General features: G+C 43.5%; 1 protein-coding gene across 17 annotated transcripts in view; it reads right to left on the bottom strand.

Moving 5' to 3' along the window:
• The window catches only part of ank2a (ankyrin 2a, neuronal), a 110,709-nt gene that overhangs the window by 51,319 nt on the left and 32,616 nt on the right, over nt 1-26,774 (bottom strand). For 12 of the 17 annotated variants that reach the window (XM_070553790.1, XM_070553791.1, XM_070553796.1 and 9 more), the window contains exons 3-19: nt 17,460-17,558; nt 15,184-15,282; nt 15,006-15,104; nt 12,957-13,142; nt 12,682-12,705; nt 5,900-5,998; nt 5,497-5,595; nt 5,171-5,269; nt 4,899-5,096; nt 4,708-4,806; nt 4,528-4,626; nt 4,350-4,448; nt 4,045-4,242; nt 3,824-3,922; nt 3,571-3,669; nt 3,287-3,484; nt 3,095-3,193 (exon numbers count right to left, since the gene is read on the bottom strand). In XM_070553790.1, coding sequence (XP_070409891.1) covers nt 3,095-3,193; nt 3,287-3,484; nt 3,571-3,669; nt 3,824-3,922; nt 4,045-4,242; nt 4,350-4,448; nt 4,528-4,626; nt 4,708-4,806; nt 4,899-5,096; nt 5,171-5,269; nt 5,497-5,595; nt 5,900-5,998; nt 12,682-12,705; nt 12,957-13,142; nt 15,006-15,104; nt 15,184-15,282; nt 17,460-17,558 — 1,992 coding nt within the window. The remainder of the gene's footprint in view (nt 1-3,094; nt 3,194-3,286; nt 3,485-3,570; nt 3,670-3,823; nt 3,923-4,044; nt 4,243-4,349; nt 4,449-4,527; nt 4,627-4,707; nt 4,807-4,898; nt 5,097-5,170; nt 5,270-5,496; nt 5,596-5,899; nt 5,999-12,681; nt 12,706-12,956; nt 13,143-15,005; nt 15,105-15,183; nt 15,283-17,459; nt 17,559-26,774) is intronic. The other 5 variants (XM_070553794.1, XM_070553798.1, XM_070553804.1 and 2 more) reach the window with 1 other exon arrangement.

Raw genomic sequence — 26,774 nt, 5'->3', positions numbered from 1 at the left:
TGTTGCAGATAGAACTCCAGAGGAGATGGTTTCAGTAAACATAATCACACAACCCAGTGAGGGCTACGATAGCTAACTGTTAAAAATAACAGCTATACACCATGTCAATTACAAAAAACCTTCCGAATGTGAAGCAAATGCAGTTAGTTCAGACATTGTTGTGCTTCCAAAAAGCCACTAGATTGCGGAGTCCGACAGCCATTTGGTAAATGAGAACTCAGAGAAAGACACGTAGTTCAGATCAAGACCAGATTTAGCTGCTCTTCACAGGTTTGGGTCACTGGTGGCTGAGATGGCTGTGAGGGGGCAGGGGATTGGTCTTCTGGCATAAGGCTGAAAAATGATTAAACACTTTATCCTTAGTAAGGTTTCATCTGATTGGCTAGAAAATAAGTACCTCACAACTGCAAAGCTCCAGTTCCAAGCAGAAACTGAAAGACACACTAACAGAAGACCTCTAAAATGGTGATCAGTTTTTGGTGCATGTGTAATTTCCACCAGTGCAATAACCCTAACTCCACCATGTAATATCTCATTAGGTGTGTGTGTGTGTGTGAGTGAGTGTACATGCACAAGCGTGTACATGTTTACACACAAATCTAACTCTTAATATTGTGAGAATTTCAGATTAGAACATTGCTAACATCGACCTAAAAATCCATCTTTTTGTTTATTTGAAGTGCAAAATTAAATAAACTGTACTTGGGCCAGAAATAAAGATTGCAAACCAAAAATTGTCATAAAAAATAATAAAGACACACATCAGGGGCATGGCCATGTGTTGGCATGGAATACACAAATCATTATCAATTTACCAATTTAAAGCCGGGCGTACACTGTGCGACTTTTTCACTTTTTTGAGCCGATTTTCCACTCGTGCGAGAATCCACGACATCGGGGCGAGTTTTGTGCTGAGCGTCGTGTAGTGTACAGGGGTTACGAGAGGCGATTAACACCACGTGACCAGCTACCCATCAGCAATCGTGAGCTCGTACGGACTTCTTCGCGTGTTTGATATTTTGCTCGTCCCTCGTGAGGGTATCGCACGGTTGAAGCGGCGCTGCAAGCAGCTGCGACCCAAAAAGTACCAGAACCACTCACGGCGCATGCGCAATCCTGAATCAACACCGTTCGCTCGCTATTTCCCTAATAACACACGTTGTTCGTTTTTATTTCTACAAGTTTTTTTTTTACTCACAAAGATTGTCAAGAAAGCGTGTTTGTCGTGTTCATGTCAAATTAAACTGATCACAAAACACAGATTTACTTTCTTTATTTGGTTTCCTCATCCAACCCCCATAAATCCCTGTGTGTCCTCCTGCAGCACTCCCGAAGGACAACAGGCAAAACAAGACAAAAAAGTCTGACGTGTTGTGTAAAAACTGCTATTTTTAGCATATTTTTAGGTCCGACATGTTGCTACCAGACGTACAGTGTAAGCAGTCGGGTCGCATCTGAGAACTGGGTCGTGCAGTGTGAGCGCCTGACTCGTGAGATCTGCTCTGCGAGGAAGTCGTACAGTTTGAGCTGAAGCTGAGTGCTGCGAGTGAAAAAGTCACACAGTGTCCGCCCGGCTTAAGAATGTATTTAATGGGATCAACTAATTAATCATAATAAATTGGTGATGATAGGCCCTCTATTAAAAATTAAACAAAATTCATCAAACAGATTTTTCTAAGATGCTTGTGTTTTACTTCAAATAAGAAATACTTTCAATTACATGTCTTATTTAAAGTAGCAACATAATGTTAATTATGGTTTATGGGAGTGTGTGGCAGAGCAATCCCCCAGCTCCCCATTTTTTCTTATCAAGCTCTCAGAGAGCACAGACGCTTTTTCTTCAGCTCCCTTATCTGCTTCCCCAAGGCTCTCTCTGTCCTGTCTGCCTACAGAGCACGTCTCTGCATTTCTCCTGAAATCACTTCTTCTTTTTTGGAAAATGGACTTAAGTAACTGGTCATTCAACGCGATTGATAAGATTTTTTCTACAATGAGAACGGAGAAGGGGGCTCCCACCTGTCCCGAGGGGACATTCGCAGCGGGATATGCACTCGATTCTTGGGAGGTTTGGCGAATCGTGTGCCTCTCAGTTGTCCATCGAGGACGTGGAAGATGTCTGGATATTCGGCCTGATGAGCACTGGATTTCTTCTGATTGGAGTGGGAGGATATCTGGTTTTCTGGAAATATGGGAAGACGGGAGCGATTGGAGTGCGACCCGCACCCACAGAATGTGCCGCCCGTGCGGTGACCTCACAGACTGGGACGTTACTCGAGGTGAACCGTAAGCTGGATAATGTCCTCGCGGCGTTGCCTGTGTTAGTGCGCAAGTTGGATGTCATCTCGGAGAGGGTCGCCGGACGATGTGGGGATGTTTAGAACGTATAATTGGCTTCACTGGTGGACATGAATGACCACTTATAGACTCCAAGGCAGAGAGGAAAATTATCTCTGTCTGCCCTAAACAAAGTACTGTTATCCTTATCTGACGCCAAGGCAGCCTCCAAGGCTGCTTCAACACACCCTCACGAAGGGAGGAATGCTGACAGATGCTGTGTCCCGACCTTCCCCCCCTGCCTTCAGATTGTGACTTCAGCTTCGAGGTCATCAACCTGCAGGAAACTCAATGCGCTCTCTGTCCCTCATTTCTCCCTCCCACCTGTTCGACTGCAGCTGGCTGAGTGCCGTAATGGCAGCTACCGTTGGAGGATTCAGGATCCCGCCCAACCCCGCCTCCCCATCAGACTCTGATGTTTTGTATCTGTGATGTTCGTGCTTCTATGTTGAGGAGTTTTTTTGTATAATAGAGTTACTCCCCGCTGGGTCTAACTCTGCTATGCCTATTTTTTTTACCTTACCCCAATTATCCTCATGTAACACCCTTTTCACATCTCTATTAAGGTAGCGCGACTCAGGGTTGCGAATGACCACAGTCACCAATTCTTGTCATGTGTCTTGCCCATGTATGTCTGATCTCTGAATTGTGTGTACTGAAACTCTAATTTCCCTCTGGGATTAATAAAGTATCTTTGATTTGATTGATTGAAGCTTGCTAGTGTGTTTGTGACTGGATGAGTGAGGCAGTGTGTTCCTACTTTGGTTTGCTGGTCCAAATTAGCATCGTGCTTCGCCAATACTTCTGCTGCATTCACTCTGTCTTCTTGGGCTGCGAGATGCAAAGGCGTCAGTCCACTCTGCAACACAAAACAAACCGTTTATTGTACAAAGTCAACATTTAGGGCATGGCTGTGTAAAACTCTAAAATAAGGAAGCTTCTTGTTTGTGACCTTGGTGGTGGTGTTGATGTGGGCTCCTTTGCGTAGCAGCAGGCTGACCATCTCAGCGTGCCCTTCCTGGGCCGCCAGGTGCAGCGGACTGACCCCCTGCTTTGTCAGAACGTTGGTCTCTGCTTCGAACTGCAGTAGCGCTAAAGCGATGTTGCTCTGGTTCTTTTTGGCTGCGATGTGGAGAGGAGTGTAGCCATTCTGTACAAGAAGGAAGGTTACCTGATTATTATTGGGAAATCTTTCTAAAATCGGTGACATTATTCACATGTACTAATTTGACGAACCTTTGCAGTAGCATGAGGTGTTGCCCCTTTATCCAGCAGCAGCAGAGCCACCTCCTGGTTGTCATAGTGAGCTGCTACATGTAGTGGAGTTAGACCATTCTGTAAGAGTAAGCCATCAGATATAAATTACACTTTCACACAATTTAGCTTCCATAATTCTTGAAAGTCATAATTTTAGTGACTTTTTATTATATTTATTTGTTGTTTTTCCTGTACTCAAGCTATAAAAGGATGTGATGTCAAATGAGTTCACCTTCCCAGCATCATTAGGTAGAGCTCTTCGTTGAAGGAGAAGTTTAGCTACATCAAGGCTTCCATATTTAGCTGCTACATGTAAGGGAGTAAAGCCTTTCTGTTAAGGAACAAAAAGGAGAAAATGCACAAATTATACTTTCCAAAAGGTGCAAACTTCTTATTATGTGTATGTTTAGTTCAGTCTCTGGGTGCAAACATCCTTCACCATCTTCTGCTCACCTTTGTGGCCAGAGAGTGTGACGCTCCAGCCTCGAGAAGCACAGCAGCGGTCTCTACCTGACCCTCTCTGGCTGAGATGTGGAGAGGAGTGTAGCCGTTGGTGGTGGCAGCATCTGGATGGGCCATGTGCTGCAGCAGCAGCTGGACAATGTCTGTTTTCCCCAAACGAGATGCGATGTGGAGGGGAGTCTGGTCCTCCTGTGGTTGAGAGAAGACAAAAATAAAGCCAATATTTAATCGATCCCTGGGAAAAGTGTCCAAAAATCAGCGCATGTAATGCATGTTATCACAGGAGGATGACTCACCCTAGCCATGGCGTCCACCAACGCTCCATTTCTCAACAAACAGCGAACCACTTCCATCTGCCCTGCCCGCGCTGCCATGTGGAGAGCTGTCTCACCACGCTGATGTGAAAACAAACAATATTCATCAGCATCAGGACACCGAGTTTCCAGAGAAACGTAAACTGAGCTAATTACTCACAATGTTGCGGACATCGGGAGAGGCTCCGTTCTGCAGCAAAAGCAGAACGATGTTGAGGTGACCCATGAAAGCTGCTACGTGGATGGGTGTCAACCCAGACTGGAAGGAGAAAGATGGAGAAGCATCATGGGTAAGAGCAAAGTGATGATGAGTGTAACAGTATGACACAACGGCACCAACCTCAGTGATCGCCTGGATGGAAGCACCGTATTTAACCAACAACTCCATCACCTTCACCCGGTTCTTCTTACAGGCGATGTGGAGAGGGGTAAACCCATTCTGGTGGACAAGAGCAAGAGCTAATTTAACAAGAATGCACAGCATTTCAATCCCATCACACCACTCTGACAATCTGGTATTTGAATTCCTACCAGAGCTCTTGTGTTAGGATTGGCCTTCTTGTCCAGAAGCAGCTTGGTGACTCTGTAATGGCCACAGTGAGCTGCAACGTGCAGCGCCGTGAGATAGTCGAGCGTGACGTCATCAACAGGCGCCGTGTGCTGCAGCAGGAGTTTCACACACTCAATGTGGTCTCCCTGGGCAGACATGTGCAGCGGGGACAGTCCATTCTGAGGAGAACAAAAAGGTGTAAACACTTCATTTAGTTGTAGAAAAAGACCGTTTCAATGCAACCATAAACTACCTTGGTCCTTGCTAAAATTGGGGCTCCTTTTTCCAGCAGAAGCTCCACTGATGCGTCGTGTCCACTTCTGGCTGCACAGTGCAGCGGAGTCAGACCATCCTATGGCACAGACACACACACACACACACACACACACAAACGTGCACACACAGATATGACCTTTGCCATATGGTAACACTGGCAGAGATGAATGACCTCTGATTAAACCTGATCCACAACCAATGTACTATCTTAATTCATTTATTTCTATTATTTTAATGTCTTGTAATAATTTTGGTAAAATGCAGAAACGGTTTTGTTTAAGAAAATTCTAATAAAAGTCTCACCCTTGTTTTGGCATCTATCTGGGCTCCTCGATCCAACAGCAGAGCCACCATATTGGTGTTGCCTCTCTTGGAGGCCACATGAAGAGGTGTTATTCCATTCTAACAATAAAAAACAAAACAAAATAAAAACCTACCAACATTGAGAAATCGTTATGACTTCCTGAAATGTTTAGTTTCCATGTTAATATAAAGCAAGAATAGAAAATTATGGTTCAAACATATTTAAATGTTTTAGTTTCAGGAAGGTGATTAAACACATGTAAGAAGATAAGAACGTTTAAAACACTTGAGACTGATGGTTGCTGAGTTGCAAATATTCTGTACAGCGAGCATCATCGTACAGATGGTTAAACGAATCAAGTGTTAACAGTTAAGTGTGTTTAGAGTAGAAATGAGGCTCTACCCGGGCCGTGAAGTCAACAGCAGCTCCTCTATTCAGCAACAGGGTGGAGACGTTCACGTTGCCGTAGTGAGCAGCAATGTGCAGGGGGGTGAACCCGCTCTGTTTTTACAGGACGGTAGGAAAGGACAAATGGAACAGATGAGAGGAGGGTTAAGAGAGAAAGATGGAAGGAAATAGGCAAAGTAAAGAAGAAGTATCCCACTGAACTGAGGCTGTTGGCAACACAGAGAAGATATTCTAATTTGTTGTTGGCATCAAACCATATTGGTTCTTGTTCCAATTTACTCTAATATCCTTAGTTCTTTTGCTATTTAACTTGATTCTATTAATAATTTTGTGACGTTCAGAAATCTCTTTTTCTCTCCCACCACCCAGTATATAGCAAATCCTCCTAAAATTGATTCAAATTACTTTCCTGGAAATACTCAACAATTTTGAGGAATCTGGTTTTCGTAAAAAGCATTCAAAAGGAATGGCTGTGCTTAAGGCTTCCATCGGCACCATGATGGCACAGACGAATTTACAGTCTTTCTGCAGCTTTTGATGCAGTGGTTCACAGAACCTAATTAACACACTTTGCGACTTGGCGGTGATCTCAGGAACTGTTCTAGACCGGTTTAGAGTGTGGGTCAACTCTTGTTTTTACTATAATAAACCTTCTTGGACAAATAATTGATTATTGTACTGGGAGATCAGGGTTCAAATCCCGGGTCATACCAAAGACTTTAAAACTGGGAACCAATGCCTCCCTGCTCGACACTCAGCTTTAAGGGGTTGGATTGGGGGTTAAACTGGGGGTTTTCCGGAACTGCGCTGCTCTGGGTGGCTGCATGTTGGAGTAGCTCTGTTGATTATATGTAAGTTAGGCCGTTTTTTGGACATTTTTTCTTCTAGTTTCTCAAGAAAAACGGTATTTTTCTGGACATTTTACTTTTCTCTTTCTGGTGCTGTGAAGCTTAGAGGATTTTTACTGCTATTTTTTCACTTTTTGAGCATTTGTTATGATGTGTAACCATGGCAACTAGCTGGTTTACAATGGGGAGCAGCTGATTAACATGGGAAAGGCTGAAATAATACCTCAACTGAAGCCACAAATCACGAATGAGCTAAAACACAAGAAGCGTGGGTGCAGAGCGGGAGCAAAATGAAGACGGAGAAAGAGGAAATTTAAACCATCTCTTCCATCGATTATAATGGGCAATGTGAGATCACTGGCCAACAACATGGATGGATGAACTCCAAGCCCTTTCAAGGACTCAGCCAGAGTTTCGGGAGTGTAGTGTTATGTGTTTCACTGAGACGTGGCTGCAGGACTATATCCTCGATTCCAGCGTCTCTCTGCCAGGATTCCTGACTGTACGAGCAGACAGAGGTCTGAAGAGGAGTGGGAAAAGAAAAGGAGGTGGAGTGGCGGTGCTTGTCAGCAACAGATGGTGCCATCCAGGTCATATTTCGGTGAAATGTCATTTCTGCAGTCCAAATGTTGAACTCTTGGCAGTAAGTTGTCACCCAAATTATTTGCCAAGAGAGTTCACCAGTGTTGTCTTGGCAACCATTTATATTCCACCTTCAGCCATTGCTGAAAATGCATGTGATGCCATCAGTTCTGTTGTTGCTAAGCTGCAAACCCAGCACCCCAATGCATTTGTGGCTATATCTGGTGATTTTAATCATGCCTCGCTCTCTGCTACACTTCCAGCATTTCAACAGTTAGTCAGCTGCTCCACCAGAGAAAACAAGACATTGGATTTGTGTTATGCAAATGTAAAGAATGCATACAATGTCCAAAGCAAGACCTCCTCTGGGACATTCAGACCACAATCTTGTTTTTCTCTGCTCAGAATACAAACCACTTGTTCAGAGGCAACCTGTGACAAGAAGAACTGTGAGAAAATGGTCACAGGATGCTGAAGAAGCCCTGCAGGGTTGTTTTGAGACCACAGATTGGATGACTCTCTGCCAAGGATATGAAGAGGACATCAATGCCATGACTGGATGTGTCACTGACTATATAAACTTCTGTGTGGACAACATAATACCCACCAGAACAGTGAGATGCTTTGCTAATAACAAACCCTGGATCACCAGTAAACTGAAGAATCTGCTAAATGAGGAAAAAAGAGCCTTCAAGGAGGGAGACAGCGAATTACTGAGGAGTATACAGAAGCAACTGAAGATCAAGATCGGAGACAGCAAGGAGGCATACAGGAAGAAGCTGGAGAACAAACTACAGAGGAACAATATCAGAGATGTCTGGTCAGGGATGAAGAAGATCACAGGCTTCAAGCAGAGGAAGGATTGCACAGATGGCAGCCTGGACAGAGCCAATGAACTGAACAAGTTCTTCAATAGGTTCAGTTCAGGAACAAACCCAGCATCCTCCTCACCTGTCCCCAGCCAATTAGTCATCCCATCCTCCTCTGTCAATCAATCAATCAAAGCTTTATTTACAAAGCGCCTTCCGCAACCCTGTCAGGAAGCCCAAAGCGCAATCATTTTCAACATGCGCAAACATTTCCAACATGATCCAACATTTTCCTGTCACATGCCAGCTTTTTTGTCCTCTAACACAGTCAAGGACTCCTCTTGTTCTATAAATCTGTCTTCAACCAAGTCAGGAGATGCTGCTGCCCCAGTTACCTCCCCCTCCCACCTATCTGTCTCTAGAAGTCAGGTGAAGAGGCAGCTGGTGAGACTGAATAGGAACAAGGCTGCAGGTCCAGATGGTGTCAGCTCCAGAGTACTGAAGGCCTGTGCAGAGCAGCTCTGTGGGATTCTGCAGCACCTCTTCAACCTCAACCTGGCCTAGGAGAAGGTTCCAGTCCTGTGGAAGATATCCTGCCTTGTTCCAGTTCCAAAGAAAACTCGCCCATCAGTCAATGACGACTACAGACCGGTTGCCCTGACATCTCACATCATGAAGTTCTTGGAGAGACTCCTGTTGGTCCACCTGAATAAGCAAACTAGAACATATCAGGACCCGCTGTAGTTTGCTTATCGCCATGGAGTTGGAGTTGAAGATGCCATCATCCAGCTGCTTCAACCAACCCACTGTCATCTGGACAAAGCAGGCAGCACTGTGAGGGTCATGTTCTTTGATTTCTCCAGTGCTTTTAACACCATTCTGCCTGATGTACTTTGCCAGAAACTCCAGAAGACACAGGTGGGGGCCTCAACTATCGCCTGGATTAAAGACTACCTGACAAACAGACCACAGTTTGTGAGGCTGAAGAACTACACATCAAACCAGGTGATCAGTAACACTGGAGCACCACAGGGGACTGTACTCTCACCATTCCTTTTCACCCTGTACACCTCAGACTTCCAGTACAAATCAGAGACCTGTCATCTACAGAAATACTCCGATGACTCTGCAGTTGTCGGGTGTATCAGAGATGGACAGGAAGCTGAGTACAGAGAGCTGGTGGAGCGCTTTGTGGCATGGTGTGGAAACAATCATCTGACCTTGAACGTGAACAAAACAAAGGAGATGGTTTTAGACTTCAGAAGAAACAGGGTGGAGTCACTGTTTCCATCATGGGAGAAGAAGTGGAGGTGGTTGAGGAATACAAATACCTCGGAGTTCACCTGGACAACAGACTGGACTGGAGAAAGAACAACGAAGCCTTTTACAAGAAGGGACACAGCATACTTCACTTCTTCAGGACGCTTAGGTCCTTCAATGTCTGTAGCAAGATGCTGCAGATCTTCTACAAGTCTGTTGTTGAGAGAGTAATCTCTTCAGCCATCGTCTGTTGGGGTAGCAGCATCAGAAGCAGGAACCTGAAAAGGCTCAACAGCCTAATAAAAAAGGCTGGTTCTGTTCTGGGGACGACTGTGGAACCACTGGAGGAGATAATGCAAAGAAGGATTCTCCAGAGAATCAACAACTCTGAGCATTCTCTTCACAAGACTGTTTGACAACGGAAGAGTGTCTTCAGTCAGAGGCTTCTTCAGTTTGGCTGCAACACTGACCGTTGCTGGAGATCCTTCCTGCCAACAGCCATTGTAATATACAACAACTCTTTGATGACTTGATTATTATTATTATTCTGAGCTACTACAGCAGTCAATTTCCCTCTGGGATTAATAAAGTATTTTGGAATTTAATTGAATTTGAAACCACCAAATAGTTCCCGAGCACAGCCACTGCTGCTGCTCACCGTTCCCCACGGGGGTGGGTCAAATGTGGAGATCTAATTTCACCAGTGTGTGATGACTAATGGGACTTTAATCACTTGTATGCAGGTGACATTCTGCTGTAATTCTCCATTAAGGACTCTGAGTTCTATTAACTGAACTACTGGAGTGTCTATCAGCGATCACCAGCTGGCTAGAAGATAACATCCTTCAGTTAAACTCTGAAAAGACCGATCATTGCCCCTGAGAGCATGGTTCCTCTGATCAGTCAACAAATTTACTATTTCCCTTCCACCGTCAAGTCAAAGTTGAGGAGTTCGGGTGGTGTTGCTGACCAATTAAATCTCAAGCTCATCCTTTGGATCTTTCTCCCATTTGAGCTGTACAACAAGTCATCAGTGGAACAATATCCATATTGCCCAAAACAACCTCTTCAGTAATACCTACAAACATCCCGTTGCCCAAGATAGTATTTGTAGAGGGGGTAAATAATGTTGCTTTTAAGCTTAATATATTACCTTTACTTATGACCAATAAGATGATTTATATTCAATATAAATATAGGATATCAACCTTATTGGTCTTTGAATGTTTAGTCAGAAGATTCTAGGATTCTTTGATTTTTCAGTGATCAAACATACTTCGTATCTTCGTATTACAACAAACCTAAACTGATTCATTCCAGATGTTTCCTATCAAAAATCCCCCCCACCCCACCCACCTATCCATCAAGGTGTTTTCTGACTAATTCATCGACCACTCTTTTACAAATGTGTACTTCGAGGAGGATTCTTTCTTGAGTATACTCATACATCTGAAGGTTCCCACCTATAAAAGGGCAAAAACATACTTTTGTTTAGCAATTTCTTATAATACATCTCATGCAAGGAAACTGGGAACTCTCGAGATCATTTCGAGAAATGTAAGAGATTGTCTCAAATGATACTTTCAATTTGCTGCCAACAGTTGCGGCCCAGTGGGACACAGGTTTTAATCGGTTAAGACATTGTTAAAGTGGTGTGATGAGAAGAATGCATGCTGAAAAAATAAAACGTTGATATGAGAAGCACAATAAATGAGCATATCCTAAAATAACAAATCTAATGCCTAACACATGCAAAATCCTGTAAGTCAGCCATGCTAGAAACAGCGGTGCTTTGTGAAATGAAATCAAAGTGTTGAAAAAACAAAAATCAAAGTGAACATCTTTGGTTTGCATCTGCCTTTCTGCTGGGACAGATGCATGAAATATAATATCTACATCACACAGTCAAAGGACAGTCAACTCCTTACCTTCCCATTCTGATAGACATGATGCAATTTAATTAAAAGAACACAGTTAACTTAAAGTGTTCAGAAAAAAAATCATGACATCGACATGCTGAAAAGTACGCATGCTGTAAGGTCACAGAGAAAAAAAGTCATAAACAAAGAAATAAAATGTATTTGACGCCGGGGACACACCGGCCGCGGAAGCGCCGAGAAGTGAATCGCTCACGAAATTCGGCCGCTGCTCGCCGCTCCTCAGTTCAGATCAGACGCGCCCCAGTCGAGGCGCGCCTCGGCTCAGCTGTAGTTTTTCTTTTAAACACTTGGTGTCCTCCATTTCCTCTCTGCCTTTTCTCAGCTCTTTTCCTCTACGTTTGAGTGTTTGTACGTGTGTGTGTGTGTGTGTGTGTGTGTGTGTGTGTGTGTGTGTGTGTGTGTGTGTGTGTGTGTACCTATGGTATGAGTTGTTTCTGCCAGTTGAATCTCTTGGAACCCGCTCCAATTCTGCAGCTGTATCCTAGCAGTTTCTTCCGACATGGGTACGTAAATAACCGTGTTCGGGGGTCGTACAGCTCCTTGTGTTTCTCAACTTCCATAATTAATTTAAAGTCATCCATCTTAACTGCTTGCCTCAGACTTTCTGCCTCTCTGTCCTGTTTGCTCCTGTGAAGACACCCAAAACCACACACCCCTTCACGTGGTCACACATGCACACAAGTTCGATGTGTGTGTGTGTGTGTGTGTGTTCGTGTGGTTTTTCTGCAGTGTCTGATCACGAACACATTTGACTATTGCGGAATTTTATTTTGAAATGCTTTATTTTGTTAAATTTACCGGCCTGCCTCTTATGTCTAGGTTTGACTTCCTGCCAGAATTGACGCGATTCGCCCGCGGCTCGCAAAAAAAATAGAGCCGACGCCGAAACGATCGCTGCACGGCGCGGGCTGGAGCGCCGGCGCGAGGCGATTCGCGGCGCTTCGGTGGCCCATGTGGTCTATAGAATAGCTTAACAAGGGCGCCGAATGAAGGTGGTCCCATTTTCGCGGCGCTTCCGCGGCCGGTGTGTCCCTGGCATTATTAGGGGTTTACTTAAAAATATGTAACATAAGGAAATATTTTACTCTATTTAAACAAGGAAAATGTTTTTCATAAATAAAATCTCTTGTGATAGAACAGTGTTTTTCACAGTCAGCCATGCATTGTGTAGTACAGCTTTGTGAGCTCCTTGCAATCATATAATAACAGTTTATAAATGTGACATGCAGGATTTACTCATATCCCTAAAGTGGTGGTGGGGGTGGGATAAAAATGCTTAAAGTGATGGTCAGAGGGCACAGAGTAGAATCAGATGAAGAGGTGGTGAGTCTGTATACCTCTGTGGTTCTATTGACCATCATCTGTTAGGAGGCATAAGGAAAGAAAAGGGAGAACAGGGTAGAGGGCAGTTAAGGTAAGACTTCACAACTGTTATAAAACACAGGCAGACACAAAGAACAACAAGGTTTATTGAACAGGGCTTGATGAATTTGTTAATAATTCTTTAGATAATGTGGAAATTTTCCACTAAATATTCCAGACTTCATGCAACCTCTTTATTTGTTTAATCCCTGCAATCATCTTCAGTTTGACCCGTGTTCTCTTCACTCACCTTAGACTGGACATCAGCGTTGTGGTCATTCTGAAGCAGGAGAGCGGCCGACTTGGTGTCATCTTTGCGGGCTGCTATGTGCAGGGCCGGCAGGCGGACCTTCCCTTTAGTGTCGTGCTCCAGGAGCAGGGAGACGACTGAGTTGTGGCCCTGCTGGAGGGCGATGGCGAGAGGAGTGAAGCCATCCTGGAGAAAAGCCAAGATGTAGGTGTGTGAACCAAGCTTAGGGAAGAAGGCAGAATTCCAGTTCATTTCATTGAGCCAGATACCAGTTAAAAACTGTTGTTGTCTTCTTGGGAACATAATTATGAAGGAGTAAAAGTAAAAAGGCAGGAGGAAACTTATTTTCTAAAATTATAAAAGTACTTGGGAGTAAAAATACTCCCTGTAAAAAATGTTATTTTTCAAAATAAATGTGACGACCCTCGTCCCCTCGGTCCATCCTCTCATCCTAACCTGAGCCTTTTGTCCCCGCTGCAAAAGATCCAGCACCAGGGACAGCGCCAGGAGCGGCCTGCTCACACCTTCCAGCGCCCCAGCGCCCTTTCAGGACCTCGGAGAGAGGCACGCCGGCAAAAGACCGCAGCTGACCTGCATCAGCCATCAAGCAGATCCCAGGACTTAAGAGGAGGAACACAGCAGACAGTCGGGGAGATCCTGGATTAGCCGGAGATTCTCCCTAGCTCACGGACCCGTTTTGCTACCGTTACCAATGGGTTTAAGGTTGCTAAAGATCCAGAAGTAGCCTGAGATTCTCCCTCGCTCATTATTTGTTTAAGGTTTTCTACTAAGGATCTAGGATTAGCCTGGGTTCCTTCTGAGCGTGTTTCACACGCCTTGCTAATGGTGAAGCCTTTTGTGGGGTGTTTGCTATATGGTTTTGACTTAATTATCCTCTTTAGAAGGATGTAACTGACTGAACGTCAGTTTCTGGTCTCTGTGGTTTTCTTTTATCCCCATAGGACTTCTGATCCGGGGATATTTATCGTTTAGGTGGTTGTCATTTTAGTTTGGCAGAAAGCCTTTTCATAGGCAGTTAGTCTGCTTATGTTTTCAGTTTCCACCTTATTTTGCACCATTATTGTTAAGCCTTATTTTGCCGTTCAGACACGGACACCCTTTGTTAATAAATCCTTTTGTTTTTACTCAAACCTCCTCGTCCTTTATCCACTCTTACACACCTACACCTATTTTCTTGTGTTGGTCCCCTCATCCTCCTAGACCTTCAGGAGGGGACGTAACAATAAAACTCTATGGCATTTTGGAAACGGCAACTGGGTTATTCACTCTCATATATTTTTAAACATAAATTATCTAAAAACCCAACTAAGGCTGTACTTATATAAGTTTAAAACACAACAGTTGTGTGGAGACAGTGTTTAACCCATCCAAGTTTCGTGGCCTTTATAGATGGCCTGTATTTGACATAGCGCTGTCTAGAGTCCTGGAACCCCCCAAGGTGCTTTACAATACAATCCGTCATTCACCCATTCACACCCTTGTGGGGATGAGCTACATTGTGGCTTCTGACAGAGGCGAGTCTGCCACACACTGGCACCGCCGGTCCCTCCGACCACCACCAGCAGGCAAGGTGGGTTAAGTGTCTTGCCCAAGGACACAACAGCAGCGACAGACTGAGCGGGGCTCGAACCTGCAACGATCCGATTACGGGGTAAGCACGTAACTGCTGTGCCACAGTCGCCTCCTTGAGTTTTGTGGACTTTACAGGAACTCGGAATGTGAAATGCTGCCCTCTGGCGGAACTAAACCAGAACTACACATTCATTCTGGTAAAATATTGAGAAGACATTTCAGCACCCTTTTCTGAATTAAACTGTAAAAAATGTTTGTTGACTCCTTAGGAACTTAAATATGAAGGAATATGTAAGGTAAGAGGCATGAGGATGCTTCTCTTATAAAATTATAAACGTTACAAAAGGAACACTTCCTGTAATTTCCTACAAAATAAAACTATGGTATTTTGGCGGTAGCAAAAGTAATTCTCTAATATTTTTAACTAATTTCTCTGGAATTTACACTGAAACTTACTTCTGTTGCAATACTTTGGTTCCCCTCGTTCTCCAGCAGATATCGCACCACCTCCAAATGGTTTTCCTGGGCTGCCATGTAGAGTGGAGTAAAGCCATTCTGCACAGAAGAGAATCAGTTGACGTCAAAGAAATGTTTAATCATTAATATGCACTAATTATATTTCAGTAGCACTTACCTGTGACTGAGAGTTGATATCTGCCCCTCTGTTCACCAGCAGTCTGACTACGTCTCTTTGCCCAGCCAGTGAGGCGATGTGGAGAGCCGTGTTTCCTTTCTTTACAAAAACAATAACAAAAAACTAACTTTAGAGCAGCTCGGATCATTGGTTTATTTGGCTATTCACATTAATTTTGCAAGGGTGATGGAGGGGGCATGGGAGTTTGCCCAACCAATCCACATGTGCTTTGTGGATTTGGAGAAGGCTTATGACCGTGTCCCCAGGGGCACCCTGTGGGGGACGCTCCAGGAGTATGGGGTGGGTGGTTTTCTGTTAAGGGCCATTCAGTCCCTTTACCAGAGGAGCGTGAGTTTGGTCCGCATAGCCGGTAGTAAGTCGGACCTGTTCCCAGTGAGGGTTGGACTCCGCCAGGGCTGCCCTTTGTCACCGGTTCTGTTCATCACTTTTATGGACAGAATTTCTAGACGCAGCCGTGGTGTGGAGTGTGTCGAGTTTGGTGGCAGGAGAATCTCGTCTCTGCTTTTTGCGGATGATGTGGTCCTCCTAGCTTCATCCAGCTCTGACCTTCAGCTCTTGCTGGGTAGGTTCGCGGCCGAGTGTGAAGCGGCTGGGATGAGGATCAGCACCTCCAAATCTGAGACCATGGTTCTCGACCGGAAAAGGGTGGCTTGCCACCTCCGGGTCGGGGGAGAGGTCCTACCTCAAGTGGAGGAGTTTAAGTATCTCGGGGTCTTGTTCACGAGTGAGGGTAGGAGGGATCGGGAGATCGACAGGCGGATTGGTTCAGCGTCTGCAGTGATGCGGACGCTGAGCCGATCTGTCGCGGTGAAGAGGGAGCTGAGCCAGAAAGCCAGGCTCTTGATTTACCGGTCGATCTACGTCCCAATCCTCACCTATGGTCATGAGCTTTGGGTAATGACCGAAAGAACGAGATCGCGGATACAAGCGGCCGAAATGAGTTTCCTCCGTAGGGTGGCCGGGCTCAGCCTTAGAGATAGGGTGAGGAGCTCGGACATTCGGGAGGGACTCGGAGTAGAACCGCTGCTCCTCCGGATCGAAAGGAGCCAGTTGAGGTGGTTTGGGCATCTGGTCAGGATGCCTCCTGGACGCCTCCCCGGGGAGGTGTTTCGGGCATGTCCTGCCGGCAGAAGGCCCCCGGGTCGACCCAGGACACGTTGGAGAGGTTACATCTCCAATCTGGTCCGGGAACGCCTTGGGGTCCTGCCGGAGGAGCTGGTGGACAAGGCCGGGGAGAGGACGGCCTGGAGCTCCCTAGTTGGGATGCTGCCCCCGCGACCCGGACCCGGATAAGCGGAGGAAGACGAAGACGAAGACGAAGACATTAATTTTGGAAATCTGACTTGCTGTGGAGAAGTAGAACAACTGAAGATGTGATGGCCACTGTGATTCTTTTAGTCTTTTGAGATTTACGAAATGTGAAAATGATTTAAATGCCTTTATAAAAATGATTAAAAGTGCATTCCTGGTATCATTTGTTAATCTGTGGATGACACAACTTCCCCTTTAGCATCATTTCAAGTTATCAACAGAATATCTCATTACCTAACACCTGACACCGAGTTTGAAGGGGAAAGAGGCCGCCCCCTTGTGGCTGGTTCCAGCACAGGTTTTAACTAGTTTACCACAATGGCATTGTCCTAATTAAAGATGCATGGTGTAAGAATGAAGTAAAGATGGCATTCTGTGGTCTAATTTGGGTACTTGAGTCAGATTTTCAAAACAAAAGAATGACTCCTTTGCTCTTGTTTGCAAGTCACCATGGCTGGACCTCAGGGACCTGCTGGAGGTGTAGGGACTGAGAAGATCACCAATGTAAGATGGTGCTTGTCCATGTAAGGCCCTATAGACCAGAACCAGGATCTTGAAATGAACCCTGAAGTTGACTGGCAGCCAGTGAAGCTGGAGGAGAAGCGGGGTGATGTGGGTGTGTTTGGAGGACTTGGTCAGAAGCCGAGCACAGGCGTTCTGAACCACCTGTAGACGGTTCAGGGAGGTTCTGCTCAGACACGTGAAAAGAGAGTTACAGTAGTCTAAGCGTGAGGAGATGAAGGAGTGGAGAACTGTCTCAAGTTCAGAGCGGGACAGAATGGGACTCAGCTTAGCAATGTGAAGCACATGAAATGAAGTAATGAGAAAAAATACATTATTCTTATGATCAGCTTCAATGCTCTCAAACTTAACAGAGCTAAATATCAAATGCTATGGTAGAATACCATTTAGAAGCTTGAGTAAGTGTTAATGTGTGTTCCAACCTTTGTGGAGGAGTCAACAGATGCTCCTCTCTGCACCAACTCCTCCACTAAATCCGTGTGTCCTTCTTTAGCAGCCAGGTGCAATGCATTGAGTCCATTCTACAGAAACAAACATCACTGTTGAAAAACGTTCACCTCTGCAGGGTCGTAATTAAATTCATCTGCAATCAGCAAGGCCTAAAGTCTACGAATATTACAGTTAAAATTTACAATAACAATTTAACAATCATTTGCATCAACATCTTTTTATTCTGCAAATCAAAGCATATTTTTATTTTGCAGTAATAATCTAACTTGCATAAATGACAAATGATTTTGTTATCATTTTGTCACAATCTGAAGATTTACTGCAAGCCAATCACTGCAAAAACCAATAATCAAAAACAGCCAATCAGATTGAGATGATACTGTTTTCACGAAATGTTCTGGGTGAATTCAGGAAACTGTCATTGGTTAGAAGGAATTAAATACTTTTAAGGAGTGGAAATAGAAGAAAAACACTGCACCTTGCCTTTCTTCTCATTCGTGCCTTTGAGATTAAGACAATATTTCAAACCACGTGTTTATAAGACTCCCTCCCCCCAAAAGGAATGTATTCATATTTAGTCTTCACTGGTATCAGAGTTCGGTGCCCTACCTCTTTTATTCTTCTCTACATTCTTCCTTTTCAAATGAGAGATCTAAGCGGAGATGAGGTGATGGATTTCCTACCACCCCACTTCACTCCCTTCCAACCGGAGACTCACATAGATGGATTACAGGAAAGAATGGAGCCTCGCAGATTCAGAAGCTCTTCTGGCTCTGACATAAAAGATGAGCTGTTATGTTGCAGACACCTATATGACCCCCCCCCCCCCCCCCCCCCCCCCCCCGTGCATGCCAAACATGCATATTCAAAACGCCAACACGGTGCAATGTTTCTGAACTCGGTCAGTTTGAAGGACATGGACTAACGAGAGTCCTTCACAGCACATACTAAACTAAATATTGCAATAATGTGAGACTGTTTAGTTATTTTTGATCATTTCTAACTATTATATGACATTATAAGTTTGAAAATCTATTCCTTTAAAGCAAAAATCCTGAGTTTTTTATTTTTTTTGTCAGAGGCCACCATCTAGAGGTGGAAGAATGTATCACATCCAATCCACTCACGATTCCTTTTCAGAAAAGGTGATAAAACTGCAGCAAACCGTGTGAAAACTAATCGGTGCAACTGCATTGTTCTAGAACAAGGGTGCCCAGTTCTGAAGGGCCACCCTCCAGCATGTTTGAGTTATTTCACTGCTCTAACACACCTGATTTTAATCTGCAGATAATTTAGAAGTTTCCGCAGAACTGGATGAACTGCTGAACTAAGACTCAGACTTAGAGCTGAGATGTTTGTTCTCATGGTGCGGGGGCTCGTTCCGACGCCCACACAGTAAAGAAATTTAAATGACGACTTTGGTCATCAATGGCAGTGAATTATCCAGCCTATCAGCTCAGCAGCTCAGATGAAGACGGAGCCACACATCTGACAAAGATGTCCCAACAAGACTGTGGCCTGCCACTAAAAATAGGAAATAAAACAAGAAAATTATGAGTCTGAGAAGTCAAACTTTTTTTATTTTTTATAAAAGGCTCAGTAATATGTATTACATTGGTGTTGTCTAGTTTTCTATCTGGTATTTAATTGACTTTTTATTGTACAAATTTCACCTATATTTAAGTAACAGTGTAGGTTGTGTTTATACTTAATACTTTTCTCAAAACAACATACCAAAAATATCCACATATGATCTGTAGCAATGGAAGTATTTCATGAACATGTTCAGTAGTGGAAACACGAATGAATTCATTCTTTTCTACTGGTAACAGTGTAATGGTGCCATATTTTAAATTATGTACGGGTCAGCATTAATCCAGGAGGAGTTCATTTATTCTTAGTTTCATCATCAATGTTTATTTTTTCTTGAATCAACTTGACTGAACGTGAACGTGCTACCTGCTAGCTTTAGCATTAGCCGACCTGGTTGTGGGTTGATCCCTGACTTTAGAGCGTTTCTGTCTTTTACAAAGTGTTTTGTCTTTGTTGGTTTCTCTCTTCTCCTCCATGACACTTGGATGACCACGTTGTTCACCAGTAGGACGTGTTCCGGCTGCACGCATTTACAGTAACCAAACCTTGACTCAGTAAAATGATTCCATAAAATTTACTGATCTGAACCATTCGAGAATTCGTTCCAGCACCAAAATATGGCACAACTTCTCCAAAAATCAAAAGTCAAGACTTTTTAAAGAATTATTTCCAAATTCATGAATTCATTTTAAGACTTTTTAAGACCCTGCCTGAATTAGCCTCATGTTTGTTATGTATTTGTGTTTATTCATAAATCCATAAGAAATATCCCCACCTTGTCATGTTCTGTGTCTCTTTGTTCCCCAGCCCCTCCAGTTCCCTTTCCAGGTTCTCCTTTTGTGTTTCATAGCGCCCTCATGTGTCCTTTGTCTGCATCTCGTTTATGTGACTCCTGTGTTCCTTTAGTCTTCTCCAGTCACCCCTCTGCAGTGTTTATAGTTTCAGCTTTTCATTTTTATTAGTCTCTTTAATATGTTTTGTCCCACCGGTTTTTGTAGTTCTCCTTCCCTTTAGAATTTTAGTTATATGGTTGCTTTTCTGTTTTTAGGTTCACTCTTAGGTCATGTTAGTTTCTTCCCTGATTGGTCATTGCTTTCACCTGGTCCTCCCCCCACACTCCACACACCTGCAGCTCATCTGCCTCCCATTATGCCCCAGTGTACTTAAGCCCTGTCTTGTGTCTGTGTCTTGTCGGTCCATTGTCATTGTCAGTGTTGTTTTGTCCGTCTCGTGCGTTCTCCTGATCTTGCTCATGAAAGAGCTTCTGTTTTGCCTTTTTTGCCAGCATTTGCCTTTGGATTTATGTCCAGCCTCCTAAAATAAAAGGATTTTTACTTCATATCCACTTCTGCCTCGTGTCGTCCTGGGTTACTGCATTTTGGGTCCAAACCATCCTCTCAACGTGACACACCTCTGCATCAGTCTACATACTTTTGCTAACACGCACAAACGCTCTGTGACTGATGTGTATGTAAGCAGATGTAACACTATTGGCTAATGCTGAGCAGCGGTCTATTCAAATTACATGGGGCTCTAGGGAACAGGGGTTAGCAAAAAATAGATGTATGGCCTACATTATATCACAGAACATGGTAAGACTATCAGTTTTATGGATTTCTAAAAAACAAATAAACATGTAATTCCTGAAAGGTGGAAAACTCCGGATCGCTATACTAGGCATATGATGACAAATACTGTATGTTTGCTATGGATCTCTCAGTCTGACTTATTAATTTACTGATGTCACAATCCTACACATAAGCAAATAAAAATTCGACTACAGTCGAAAAAGTTTGAGAGAAGCTTACAGAGCAGTGGAACTGAAATGCTTCCCCATTAAATGTTCTTTGCAAACATTGGAGAAGGTTTAACATTTTGCATAAGTCATGGTATGGCGCACCCTGACACAGCAAAAAGAGTCAATCTTATTAAAGTGTTGCAATCACATTTAGTCCATTATGTATTTCAGGAGAGGCAGGCAACCCCCCCCCCCACACACACACACACACACAATATACACACATATGTACACACTCTGTCACACAGACCGATCCAAAGCTCCTTTCCCTCTAAGCTGAGCTGTAACTGAAAGCTTAATTTAGCTAATGGACATTCAGCCTCAGCTGTCCCTCGTCCCCCCTGGCAGGACCAAAACTGTTGATCTCCGTCCAGCACAGATTAATATTTATCCTCACTTTCACCACTGAACTTTGTTATGATCACACATAAGTGGTCATATTCATTTTATTTATCGCTTTAGAGTCACACTGAGATGAGTTTTGGAAGATAGACTAGGAAATGCAGATTAAAGAGAAATACCACTCCCTCCGGATTAACACTGGGGCAGATTAGAGGAAATCGGGCCTTTAATTGTGAAGACGTGGAGCAGAACAGCTCACACACATATGCAAACCCCCACATGCATCTCGTTTGCACAGGAACAGACTTCTTATGTGTTCACATCAAATGTAAAGTCGACACAAACTTCATGAATAGGAACAAATTTTACATCAACCTCCCGCCATAAGAACAGCTTCTTTCCATCTGCCGTTAAACTTGTAAATAGCTTATAATCACACAAACATGCTCGTCTTCTGTACTCGACACTACGTCACGTTATCGGCCATGTTACCACTACCTGCCTTTTTTATAGCTGAATGTTTTATGCTAGTTTTATTATATTGTATTCTACTTATTCTATTTCTGAAATTTATTATTCATGTTATATGTGGCACATTAGTACCGAAACAAGTTCCTAGTTTGTGAACTGCTTGTTCATTGACAATGGCAATAAACCTTTTCTGATTTCTGATCAAGGCAATTGATTGTGTTACTTTGCTCTCACTAAGAAAATCTGTGCAACTGAGAGGCATCGCAGTATGACAGTGTTCTTGGCAGGGCAGGAATATATCTGTTTCCTTCTCTTTTACTAACTAGGAAGGTCTTTGACAGCAGACTCTGGCTGTTGCTACTCAGTTTCTGCTTTCTGGGACACAAAGACTCAGCTGAGGTTCCAGCTTCTCTTGGCGACTGGTGAAGATTGAGAATATGATAAATCATCTGCCCCTATAGTGTATAACAATTGGTTTTTCTCATAATTAAAAAGAAGTATGAGAGAAAAGAAGCAGGGTTTGATGTTTTTGTACATGATTTGTTGGACCTCGTTAATGGTGAGGTGCTTAACGCTGGAACAGCAACTGAGAACTGGATCGCTGATTACATTAGAGTATAGCTCTGAAATGGTATGTGAAGTGATTTTATTATTTTAATATGCTTATTTACTTCAAAGATTACAATCTTAATCAGGGTTATCATGGAAACGGCTGCTTAATTTAATCCTATTGGGACTCTTCATATCTGTGCTTGTGTTTGATATGATGTTTAGGGTGGTAATAAACATGTTTAGGGTGGTAATAACAGTGTTCTAGCAGGCCTGATGTTCTAAAACATCTGTAGCTCTCAACTACACCGAATGAGCTCCAGATTTACCCCTTTATTGTATAATTGGATCAGTTCTGCACCAACCAGAGAAGAACCTTTTTTTTTTCTCAAAACGCGTGGCCCAGTGGAGCAGTGGTTAGCACTGTTGCCTTGCAGCAAGAAGGTCCTGGATTCACATCCCGGCCTGGGGTCTTTCTGCATGGAGTTGGCATGTTCTCCCTGTGCATGCAGGAGTTCTCTCCAGGTACTCCGGCTTCCTTCCACTGTCCAAAAACATGACTGTCAGGTTGTTTGGTCTGTCTAAACCAAGGGTGTCAAACTCAAACTCACACGGGGCCGAAATGAAACTCTGGGACGGAGTCGAGGGCCAAACTTAATATTTTTGAAAAAGTGATGGCAAATTTGCACATTTTCTTTATCAACATGTATGCAATTTTGAACCTTTAAATTTGGAAACAAACTTATTTCTGCATTAACACTGAATTTGGAATAACCAAATTACACACAAGCAAGTCAGTTTTAAATAAAACACATCAGTGGTATTCATTACTTGTGGTATAATCAGCATTTTTAAAATCTATTCAGGATTTATGTTTTCTTGTTTATTCATTTTTCTTATTTTTATTCTCCTTTTTTCTCCTGTAATACGTGTCATCGCTGCTGTGACGTCTAGCTTTCCCCAGTGAGGAACAATAAAGGGATTTTCTATTCTATTCATCTATCTGCAGCCATACCACTTCCTGTTTACTGTAGGTTAAATCTTTTCTCACGGGCCAACAACAAAATAAAAATATCATTTTATCTTAAATGAAAATGCAACATCTCACCTGTTAACTTTCATGTTTTGGAGCAGAAAAAGAGCATAAAACCAACATATTTAAAGCTCAGTTTGCTCCACTGGTTTACTGTGATGCTCACCTGTTCCAGCCAGATACCTGCATCATGGGGTTGATCTGAGCTGAGGAGGAGACTCCTGTTGTTTTGTTCATCTTCATCATAATAATGACAACATTAGATGACAACAGGTGCTCACATAGGTTTGTGCTGATGAACATGTCTGAGCAGCTTGACCGCGTTGTTGTGTGTCGGGGAGGAAAAATAACAACGACAGCAGCCACAGAGTCGTGCTGGTTTGAGCGTGTCGCTGCTCGCTGGAGTTATATCAGCTCTGTCTGGACGTTAGTTGGAAAACTTTCTCTTTAAGTCGTGAACACATTACTGAGCGGCTAGAATCTCCGTTTCTGGGCTTCAACGTCAGAAAACAGCTGAGTGAACTCGGCGCTGAGTGAGAGGAGTGTAGTTTGTCCGAGACAGCGGAGCTGCAGACACCGGCAGCAGACGCTGGAAAAAACACAAAGGAGGGGGCGCGTCTGCTCCACGCTAACGCCACAAAGCATCATGGGAGTTGTAGTATTAGCGGTAAAATCCACCAGCGGGTCAGTTTTAATATATTTTTGATATTTATCTCGCGGGCCACATAAAAATGCTCCGCGGGCCTTGTGTCTGACATATGTGGTCTAAACTATCCTTGGGTGTGAGTGTGTGTGCCTGGTTGTTTGTCTTGTGTGTCTCGGTGTTGGCCTGCGATGGACTGACATCCTGTCCGGGGTGTACCCCCGTTTTCCCGTTGACTGCTGGAGATCCCCTCCCGCGACCCTGCATGGACAAGCGGGTTCAGAAAATTTATGGATGGAAGTTTCTCAAAACACAAGTGACAATTCAATTGATCTAACTTAAAAAGTATTAACCCATGACCATGGCAACCAAAGGAAGAAATACAGACGACAGATGTTAAGACATGCAAGTTCCTAACCATGCATGGAGGGTTCCATCCCATATCCAGCACCCTGAGACTGTACACTAGCCATAAGGAAAGAGGCTGAGGACTAGTGAGTGTGATAGGCACCAACTAGGATGAAACATCCAAGATCCATAAGAACATCAAGGCCAAGGCCCCAACAGATGACATGCTCAGTGAATGTCTCAGATAATGGTGACTAGAGGAGGAGACACTATTGTGGGAAGACAAGCCCATACACGGGACGTGTTTATTTTTAAATGTATTTATTTTCATTTTCCATGTTATTTAAGTACGTTAATACTGTTCCTGTCTCACTACAACATTTTCAGAACTCATCAGATTTTATTTGTGGTTCCTCTTTTTAAAAACGAGTCAGGAAAGCTGGCTTTTTCTGTCAAAGCTCCAATGGACTGTAACAATTTACCTGCTGATTAAGGGTATATCACTTCATTTTGGTGTACAAACAAATAATGCCTAGCTGTTCCTGATTCTCTTTGTGATTTAATTGTTATATCTTTAAATTTACAGTAACTCTTACTTTAACTTGATATTTGTCTGTGCAATGGGTTGTCTGTTCTGAACGTATGGGTTTGCTGCACCATTTGTATGTTTATGTATACATATGTGCTTGTGCTACTTATTTTCATTTACTTCATTTATTGGTATAGTTTACAGGAACATCTGTGCAGAGTAAGGACTGGAAGCCCCAAGGTCAAAGTGGGAAACACCCCCTAAGGTGGTTGAGAATGAGAGGCAAGCTTCTGTGGGACTTCTAGATCCAGACTGACAAAATGGTGATGGACAAACAAGAGAGGACAGCCGTTGTGGTTGATGTGGCAATACCAAGTGATGCAACATCAGGAAAAAGGAACATGAGTAACTAGAGAAGTACCAGAGCCTCAAAGAAGAACTTGAAAAAGCCTGGAGAGTGGTGGTACCATGGTACTCCAGTCTGGATGAGTGGCTAAAGCAGATCCCAGGAAAAAAATCAGCCATCTCAGTCCAGAAAAGTTCAGTTCTAGCAACAGCTACGATACTGAGCAGAACCCTCAAGCTCCCGGGCCTCTGGTAGAGGACCCGAGCTTGTAAGGATGAGAACACCGGTGGGGGAGGGGGGAGGGGGGGGGGATATAGATAGATAGATAGATAGATAGATAGATAGATAGATAGATAGATAGATAGATAGATGATAGATAGATAGATGATAGATAGATAGATAGATAGATAGATAGATAGATAGATAGATAGATAGATAGATAGATAGATAGATGATAGATAGATAGATAGATAGATAGATACAAAATACCATGTCAATGAACAAAACTGTTAGGGGCGTGTATCTGCTACTTCTTGAATATTAACCAGTTACTTTCCAGTTCCTTTCCCACTGGTGTTAACTTGCTGCAGAAATTTAAAAGGCCAACAAAGAGACAGCTCAACACAACACAGAAGCTCAGAGGCTCATACAGCATCCTTCTTTAAGCTACCTCGTGACTACTGCAACTCATAATGACTTAGAGGGGACGACAGAGCCGTAGGGGGAGGCATTTCACCCCATCCCAACAGTGGAATGTGGAAGAGGGAGGGTGGTGGGGTGAGAGCAGCTGTCAGAGCGGCACAACCCCCTGAGATGCTGCTTGGACTGGAGGGATGAATGGGTGTGGAAGAGGGACAGGACTGTGTATATAAAAGTGGTTATAATAGGACCAAGCAGGTCAGTAGTGAGATGCTGTTCTGACACAGGACTACAAATGTTAACTACTGATCAGGCATCAGGACTGACTCTTGGTGAAACTAGCAGATCCTTATGGAAAATCTTGTCCCCGTTTTGGAAGAATAATGTCCATGTTCTTCAGAACTGAGGAGCTTGTCTAAATTCAGCCAAGACCAAGTATTATTTTTAGCATTATAGCAGTTTATGCACAATTATTACAAAATATTTTCATCTGAGAGTTTTTGTATTACAGCTAACAACGTCCCTCCATCCATTCATCCTTCCATTACCCCTAACCACACAGGTTAGTGGGGGGCTGGTGCCTATCTCCAGCAGTCTCCAGGAGAGCAGGCAGGGTACACCCTGGACAGGTTTCCAGTCCATTGCATAATACAGCTGACAACGTGAATTTCACTAATTTCTGAAGATTTCTACAAAAATTACTATAATGTGAAATATAATATAATATAATGTTTAAATAACTTTTACGCTTAAATTAGAAAAATCAGGCAGGACAGTAGCATCTCCTTTGGATGTGAAGTGATTTTAGCTCATCAGGGGCCTCATTTATCAGGCTTGTTTACGCAAAAAACGGGGTCGGAAAACTGCGTAAGCAACTTTCCACGCAAACTTTGGGATTTATGAAAGAAAACTTGGCAGAAAAATGTGCACAACTTTAAGCTGACTAAGGACCTGGCTTACGCACATGTTGGACATGGAGAGCACCTGCAGTGCTGC

The sequence above is a fragment of the Nothobranchius furzeri genome, chromosome 7, assembly GCF_043380555.1.
Source record: "Nothobranchius furzeri strain GRZ-AD chromosome 7, NfurGRZ-RIMD1, whole genome shotgun sequence".
Lineage (NCBI taxonomy): Eukaryota > Metazoa > Chordata > Actinopteri > Cyprinodontiformes > Nothobranchiidae > Nothobranchius > Nothobranchius furzeri.
The sequence above is the reverse complement of the archived record's forward strand: the minus strand, read 5'-3'. Positions and strand labels throughout refer to the sequence as shown.